Genomic DNA, 8,836 nt, shown 5'->3' on the forward strand with positions numbered 1-8,836 from the left:
TTCACGGATCCTACTTTCTTTGCGAGTTCTTTGTCTTTTCAATTCCACAAATCCTACTTTCTAGTGAATTCTTTATTTTTCAATTCGTATTTCAGGAAGTTGTTGCTCTCTTGTAAGGCTTCTCTTTCCTTTCCCATTTATCTTCTAACTCTCTTTTGAGACTTTTAATGGTCTCTTCTGATGAAGCATTATGTAAAGGAGGACAGTCTGATGCATTTTGCTGTTTGAGGGTCTCTTCAGGTTTGCTGACCTGCTCTTTTCTGCATAGAAGCTGTGGATCGTTCTTTTCATCTTTTTATTCATGTTTTAAAGTCTTTAGGGGTATGTCTCCTAGAGCAAGGGGTTACCAGCTTCCTCTGCAGAGCAGGGAAAGATGTAAACCGATTTCCGGCTCCGAGGTATGGGAGTGCTCTGAGTGAGAGTTTTCCCTTCCCCCAACAGGAAGTGGATTCAGCACTGGCAGAGCTATCAAACTACTTAGTAGGGCTGAGTGGATTATCGATTGCCCTGGGCTAGAGACTAAGTGGTGAAAGTGTCACCGCCCCAGGCCAGAGCCTCTTGTGGGACTGTGAGTATTAGCAGCTGACCGCAGACAGCAGACCGCCACAAACTCTGCCCAGCTTCTCTGCCTGATGCAAATCGGCCCTGGAAAAGCTCTATGGCCCCAAGCCGAGCTCCCCACTGCACAGATTGGAGGCTAACCCGGGCTGTGTCCTCCTGCTGTGCAGGATCACAATTGCCCCAAGGAAAAGCCCGTACTGCGGGTTGGGGCTGCAAGCTTGTTCTGAGATCTGTGCCTTCACCCTTGGTTTGAGACTCTCCTCGGAACCTAATTTCTCTCCCAGTCTGAGCCGATCTCCCCCCTGGCCCCGGAACCAATCTTTTTTGGCGAGACTGCAGATTTTCTTTGGCCAGTGAGTTGTTCTACTTCTTATCTTTACGAATTGTAGCAGTCAAGACTATTTTTGAGGCTCGATATAATATTGATAAAGAGGGTAAGAGAAGAGCTTAGAAAGTCGCGTGTGTCTTCTCCGCCATCTTGGCTCCGCCCCCTGTAGATTATCACTAAACTCATTCTTTCATTATGACCTATGTACCTCAAATAAGTTATTTCTCAGGGCTAACAATCTTGCAAAATAGTTTAAAGAAGTTAACAAATTTACAGTTTAAGAGGAATTCTAGAAAAAGAATCCTCAACTTTCTTTCTGTTTATTTTCTTTGATTGACATCAACTTTCTTTGTTCTATTTTATCTACCCCCATTCAGAGCTGCATACTTTCATGTCTTCAAACTTTTAAAGTGCAAACCTGATCCAGATAACATTTTTTTTTTCCTTTTCCAGATACAAACTTTTAGATACAAGCCAAATCTCAGTTGTACAATTTGAGAAAGAAACTATAACCTTTTGATTGGTTTTGCAAGTCCATACAAATCTTTAAGCTTTCCTCTGTGAACCATAAAAGATTTGAAGATTAGGCCATTTGCTGCTGGGTTTTAATAGCTGCCAAGCACTTTTCTATTTCTCCCCAAATACCCAAACTCTTCAATCTTAAATCTTAACAATCAGTAGAAAGGGATTCAATTTATATAAAACTGCTTTTACTATCATATCTCAAATAACAAATTTCACTGAACTGATTGAGCATATTTTCTCTCTCTTCCTCCTATCCTTCTTTCCAATTTTTCTTTATTCCTCCCTCTCTCTCTTCTTCCTCTTCTCTATGTGTTCCTGCAGTCAGGGAAGGGGGAAAGGAGGAAGAAAGAGAAAAACATTCTTTACTCTATGCACTGTTCTCCTTGTAGAAGCCTTAATTTAGTTTAATTTGCTTCCAAATTGCTTTATACACACACACACACACACACACACACACACACACAATTCATTTATCTCAACATTGGCATTGTATGTTTGTTATATCTAAAAACACATATAAAGTTATCTATATGAAGCAATTAAATTAAATAAGGAAGTTAACACTCATGTAGCATTTGTTTTATGCTAAGCACTTCTGCAATCTTGAAATCACCAATTATCAAACTCCTCAATCATTGCTCTAAAAAAATAGCTAACTTTATTTCTGTAACTCCAGCTTGGCTAGAGCTGGGGTCCATAAGAACAAAAGTCAAGCTTTTTCTCCTTTAAGGCAGGAGTCGAGGGTTTTAGGAAAATTTTCCCAGTGTTCTAACTGCAGCATAGAAGTTTTTTCTTCTTGCTGGCTGCATTTTAAATCTCCAGATAACAGAATCTAGCTCTCAAAACATACATGATAAAGACATCCTGCAGAAAGACACAAACACAGACACAGACAAAAATTACATGGAAGAGGACCATTATTTACCCACACAAAATAGCAATTGTTGTGCTACAGTTCTCTTGACCTAACCCAGTTTCCTTAATTGTCCCATTTAATTACTCTGCCAGAGGGAGGTACTCTCCCTCTTAATGTTTGATAGGATAAAGGTCTTCTATCTTAGACCTTAGGCTATATTTATTCCCTTTTAATTTTAGATGTCATTAGAATGTCATGAGCCTTTCCAGTACCTCCCATTATGTCATCCTAGGTGCCTCCCCGAATTAGGTCATCTCCATCCAGGTACCTCCCCCATTATGTCATTGTTCTTGTTACCCTATAAAAGAATCTTGTATCTGACATTCATGATTGGATTCTTTGAGATGATAGTCTCATTCAGCCCTGGGACCAAACATGGATCTATTTGGTCCCAGTAACTCTGTCCTTTTTGAATAAATTATTAAATTGTTCTCTAATCTCTATCTTGCTCACTTTCTCCAGCATTACACAATATTTCATTAAGTGCACTCTCTGGTGGTAGTTTAGATTTTTGCTCCAAAGACTGGAGTTTGGACTGCTCCTTCCCTTTTCTCTTCTGGGGAGAGCAGCTCCAGTCTCATTACTGTAATACACAGAGTCTCTTGGATCAGATCCCAAACCTGGAGGGATATCCCCACTCAGCAGTCATCCAGAATACCTCTGCTCTGTGCAGTTTCTCAGGACTTCCTTCTGGCTTCAACCTTGTTGGATTACATGGGAGAGCTGTTGGAATATATGGGAGCCACCTGACAGTAGCTGCTAGAGATCCAACCAGAATGGATCTCTTCCTGTGAAAGGATGATACAAGGAGACTGGAAAGGCAGTTGCTGTTCTCTGACCTCTCTGACTGAGAGACTGTTGCATTGTCTGAGCCATCTCCTCTTCCCTTGGCCTCTAATTTATCTGGTCCCCAGTCCGCAACACCTGTATCAGCAAAGGTTGCCTTGCTGGCTTCAGATGTTATGATCCACAGTTGTGGAAGCTCTTGAAGAATTGACCTGTCCCTTAACACAACCTAAGGACAGCCCAAGGGCACAGAAAATGTTAACTCAGGAGAGAGCAGCTCCAATCTCTGGACTGCTCCTTCCCCTTTGCTCTGGCTCTTGTAAACACCTGTTACCTGACTGTCTCAATCCACTTTTTCAGAGGCTTTCCTTCTGTTTCTGTTTGTATTTCAGTGCCTCTGCTTTAGGCCATACTTCACAGAGAGGCAAGACTGACAATCTGATCTCAAAAACAGTTAAAGAAAATCCAACCTGGCATCTGACCTTGAATCAGAACCCCAGCCATCTCTCTGGGAAGTCACATTTTCCAGAATTGAGTCCCCATAAACTATATGGGGCAGGGTGCTAGACCCCATTACCCAAAATAACTACTCAGAGGCATCTTCAGATAGAAACAGGAAATATTTATTCAGGCCTTTCAAGGAAAAGTCCAAACATACCAACTGAGCTCATCGTGATGTGTGGTTCTGAGCTGGAAACAGGTAGTAAATTAAATAGCAAAAGACTTGAGTTCATTGGATGGGCTAAAAAGGAAGTAACCATTCACCAATGGTCAACAATGCTGTGTACTTTCTGAGGATCTTCCTCTCATAGATTCATTCATTCATTTACTTACTTATCTAGTTCTTTTTGGAATAGGTGAAAAAGGAGATTCTTCCCCTCAATTGTTATCTACCTTTAATCAATGAATAGATGCTGCCTCTGTCAAACTGAGACCTGTTAAGAAGCTTAGTTTAAAAAGGCCAAGGTCCCCTATTTCATCCAGGAGCATTTCTATTTGTCTTGATTGGTATCTTGCCACTGAACCCAGATTGCTCTGGAGGGGAAAGTGAGGCAGGTGACTTTGTACAGTTCTCCTTCACTCAAATGCAACTAATTTGCTTGTTAATGCATCACCTCCCTGATTTCATGATCCCTTCAAGAAGGAAAGGCAAACAACAACAACCACAATCTCCTTGCAGCTATAGCAAATAAAAAGAACCAGATTCTTAGTGAGGAAGACCTCAGTTCTAATCCCACCTTACAAACCTTTCTGAGCCTTTGCTCCTTTATCTGAAAAATAAAGGGATTGGTCCCAACAAACTCTATGATATTATCATGTTGTGAAGGGGAAAACAAATGTAATCCGAATGTTAGTTTAGAGACAGTGTAATGAAAAATTATAATAAATGCAGTCATCTAGCTCTGACTCCCTCCCTAGATTTTAAAATGCTGTGATAATACTATATATACTGTATATATGCTGTGTGTGTGTGTCTCTCTCTTCCTCCCTTTGTGATATAAAACTTCTAGGGGAAACAGCTGTAGGGAGGTCCCCCTGACCTAGGAGTGCTTCTGTTCTAACAATCTGCCAATGAAAGTCTTCTGGCTTTAGAATCAGTAATCCCAAGATCCCCCAGTCCTTAGAGTGCTATTGTTCTAATAATCTCTCTATCAATGATTGTAAAAGTCTTATGACCTAGGAATATAATAATATTTCTTCCCTTAGACTTTAGGGAAGATATATTGGTGATCCTGAAACTCTCTGACCTTAGAGTGTTATTATTCTGACAATCTGTCTATGAATGATTCTAAAGTTTTCTGGTTTTAGGGTAATCTTAGATCTGCTGAGACCACTCCTCTGTTCTATCTCTAAGTCTTAAAATGAGCATATCAGTGACATGAAGAACTGCATAAATGTGTCTCCTTGCTCCTGGTTCTTTGCTAAATTCTTTTGCAACTTAGCCTGCTTCAATTTAATTACAATAAACTTTGTCCCTGGATTTGGATATTGTCTCAAGACTGCAAATTCTTTTCAGACACCTCAAGACCCCAAACTTTTAGGTTGCCCTCTCAATTTCAACAAACTTGTAAAAATTACTTCCATTATCTGAGCCTCTATTCATTTCTATATGAAAACAGGAAATTCAACAAGGTACTATCTAAGATCTCCTAGTAATAAATTATTTAATTTATAAATAGTTTATAATTGAATGGTATAAATTTGGTGCCCAGGAGAGAATAGTAGATGTTGATAAATGCTGATCAACATTGTGACTCCTTGGTGCATTGTATATCAGAACTAGCTCAAGCTAGCTCATAAAAGCATTGTTATTATTATCATTATTTTAATGTGTACACATTTTCTCCTCAAAATTGGCAAATACTATAAACCAAGACTTATGGCTTTATTCAGATTGTCTAGACTTTAGAAAGTGATGGAGGAATTAATAATCCAGAACAATACCACCTTTGTTTGTTCTTAGAAAGTATTTGTGAATCCCTATACCCCACTGTAAGGTCTATTCAAGAATTTTAGTTACTAAATTTAACAAACATGTGCTTAATTAAATTATAAATGACTGGATTTATTTAGACATCTCCAAATGTTGGATTAAATATTGGATATATTAAAATGTGGGAGGATGTGAAGTCAGAGGAGACAGGGTTTTCAAGTATTGGAATGGCTTCTTATTCCCTACATGTAGTATCAGGTTAACATTTTTCTTTAAACATTATCTGAATTGTTGATGTATGAAATAAAAACAGTAAACATAAATGACTAAATATGATTCTTCCCTTAGGCTTTGGAATAAACCACTGGAGGAATTTGAGCTGTGAAAAGGTAAAACAATAAAGTAACAAAAGGTTCCAAAGGAGATGATTTTAAATCCCAGATCTCCTCATAAATACTTACATGATCTTGAGGAATTTCCATCAATTCTTTGGGTGTCATTTTGTTCTCTGAAGCTGGAGTTTTGAATGATATTACCTTTGTAGTTAATTCTAGGTCAAAATTCCATATCTATTAATCACAGCAACCTTGATATTCATTAAAATTTGGATGTGGTTAAGGAATACAGGTGCATTGATGAATATTTAACAAACAACTCACAAAACTGTACACAGGATATACTTTTAAGGTGTAATCTGCATTATTAATAATTTCTATTTCTCTTTTATAAGTTTGGAAATCAACAAACTATCACACCAGACTTAAATATTTAGTATTTGACATTTCTCAATTTGTTAATAGTGATACTGAACATTTCAAAAGAAATAGCTTTTATGAATCTTTTCAAGTAGGCATTGGGATAGCCCTGGTTGGAGGCATGATTGTTATGAGGACCTCACTCAAGCAATTAACATTTATTACTGTCTACTATGCACAAGACATTGTACTAAGTTCTGTGAATAGAAACAAAGAGGTAAAAGACAGCTTTTCTCCTAATTATAGATTTAGGTAAATAAACAGATGTGCAGTGATTTCTTTGAATAGCCTTAATTGACAAAATGTTTCAATATTTCTGCAAATCTCATGAAGACTGAAAACTAAATGAGATAAAGTCCCTAATTCCTAAATTTAACCATGTTTAGAAAAAAACAAACAAACAACAAAAGCAGTCACATTCATTAATGAAGACTTATGTCTCCAATTTACAAGGAAGCTAAGCTTAATTAGTTATTGCCAAAATTAAAGGTTGAAGAAAATAGTTAATATTCTCATTTCAATCTAGAAAAATCAGAAAAAAGAAAGAGATAAACTTGGAAGGTCTCTGACATAATTCAGTAGAATCTCTCAACAATGTCAAGTTGTAATTTTAGTCAGTGTCATTAAATATATTATTGTTATCTTCATTTATGTGCTTGTTGTAGATACTTCATGGCTTTGGTCTAACTCTCAAGTTCTTATGCAGCCTTCCTGACCCCATATGGGGCATCCTAATTAATGTGAGGGCTGCTAAATCATGATTTGTTGTTGTTGTTGTATATCTATTTTATAAGGCCATAGACCTTACATTATTTACAAATTGCTCCAGAAAAAAAGGGTCATGAGTGGAAAATATTTATGAATCCCTGGTTTAGACTAATGAGATAACAGTGTTTTGGTGACCTTTCTGATTTTTGAGCAATTGATGTTAAATAACTCGCTCAGGGTCACACATTGTATCTGAGATTGCCTTTGAATACAAATCATCCTGACTCCAAGGCCCTACCTCTATCCAACAGATCACCTAGCTGGCTCATCCTCACACTTCTAGAAGAAAGAGCTTGAAAACACAACCACAACAGAATTATTTTCTTTTATTAAACATAAAAACTCTTACTATCATGGAGGGATTGGAAGAAAGAATGGTAAAAGATTTAAGATAACTAAAATTCTTTGATGAGTTTAAAAGGCACACAGAAAAAAAGAAGGAAAAAAAACTTGGAAAATGACTAAGGATACAGTAGTATGCAAGTTAAATTATTTATATTTTACCCTACACATTTAGAAAATAGTTTTCTTGTTGCTTTAGTGAAGTCCTTGTTCCTTAGACTATATATCATGGGATTAACCATTGGTGTCACAATAGTGTAGATTAGAGAAAAAATCTTATCTTTTCCGCCTGAGGAACTGGATTTGGATTGTAAATATGCAACAAAACCAGAACCATAGAATAAACATACAACCATAAGATGAGAAGAGCAGGTAGAGAATGCTTTGGATCTGCCAGTGGTTGATGGAAGCTTCAGAATAGCAGTAAGGATTCTGATATAAGAGAAAAGTATCAAGAGAAAGGGAATCAGACCAAATAACAAAGAATCAATTTTATCCCAAGGGCTTTCTCCACATGCCAACTTCATCAATGGGGGCATGTCACAAAAAACATGATTGAGTTTGTTAGAACCACAGAAGGGCACAGAGAAAATCTGGTATGTCTGTCCTATTAAGACTGGAATTCCAATGATCCAGGAGCCAATCACCATCAGGACACACATCCTGTAGTTAACAATTATAGGATAGTAGAGTGGTTTGCAGATTGCCATATAGCGATCATAGGCCATCACTGCCAAAAGGAAACTCTCTGTGACTCCCAGAATAAGAAAGAAACACAGTTGTACAGCACATGAGAGTAAAGAAATATTTCTTTTCTGACTCCATAGATTCACAAGCATTCTGGGTAGGGTAACTGATGTGTAACATATTTCCACAAAAGAGAAGTTTCCAAGAAAATAATACATGGGTGTTTGGAGAGCAGGTTCCACATTAGAGATTACAATGACAAGACCATTTCCTAACAGGATAGTAATATAGATGACTAAAAATATAACAAAGAGAAATCCTTGAAAATTAGGAAACTCAGAAAACCCCAAAAGAATAAATTCTTCAATGATAGTAAGATTTTTGTATGCCATTTTTCTGTATATTCCATTTTAAAATTCATAATTCACAATGCAAAAGTCAGTTTTCTCTCACTGGCATGTTGTTTCTGACTCTGAAATAGCAAGTGTACAGGTTAGATTAGATAATGGCTAAAATAACTTTAAGATTACAAAGTTTGCTTTTTAAAATACTAATCCAGTTTGGATTTTATGTGATGTTATGCTTTAAAATCATGCTGTGTTATAAAATGATATACAGATATAACATGTTTTGTTGTACTTGTTTCCCCCTATTTTCTTACCCCTCTATAACCATCAATGTTTTATACATGATATTTTCTTCTAAATTTTTTTCATAGTCTTGGTTTTCAGTAC

At 37.1% G+C, this 8,836-nt stretch overlaps 1 protein-coding gene across 1 annotated transcript; it reads right to left on the reverse strand.

The window, feature by feature from the left end:
* Positions 1–2,253: 2,253 nt before the first annotated feature.
* Positions 2,254–8,494, reverse strand: LOC100920330 (olfactory receptor 10AG1-like). Its single transcript, XM_031943694.1, has 3 exons — positions 7,610–8,494; positions 3,170–3,345; positions 2,254–2,278 (listed from the first exon to the last, which is right to left on the reverse strand). The coding sequence occupies exons 1-3, from the start codon at positions 8,492–8,494 to the stop codon at positions 2,254–2,256; spliced, it is 1,086 nt and encodes a 361-aa protein (XP_031799554.1).
* Positions 8,495–8,836: the final 342 nt, after the last annotated feature.

Source organism: Sarcophilus harrisii, chromosome 6 (genome assembly GCF_902635505.1).
Source record: "Sarcophilus harrisii chromosome 6, mSarHar1.11, whole genome shotgun sequence".
NCBI lineage: Eukaryota > Metazoa > Chordata > Mammalia > Dasyuromorphia > Dasyuridae > Sarcophilus > Sarcophilus harrisii.

Bases quoted from the DNA above. Each gene is read 5' to 3' on its own strand.
- LOC100920330 (XM_031943694.1), bottom strand. From the start codon at position 8,494: ATGGCATACAAAAATCTTACTATCATTGAAGAATTTATTCTTTTGGGG. The intron at 3,346-7,609 runs GCAACAAGAAAA...GGCTGTCCTTAG, and splicing joins GGAACAAGGACTTCACTAAA to GTTGTGTTAAGGGACAGGTC. The intron at 2,279-3,169 runs GTCAGAGAACAG...GTCTTTCTGCAG, and splicing joins ACAGTCTCTCAGTCAGAGAG to GATGTCTTTATCATGTATGT.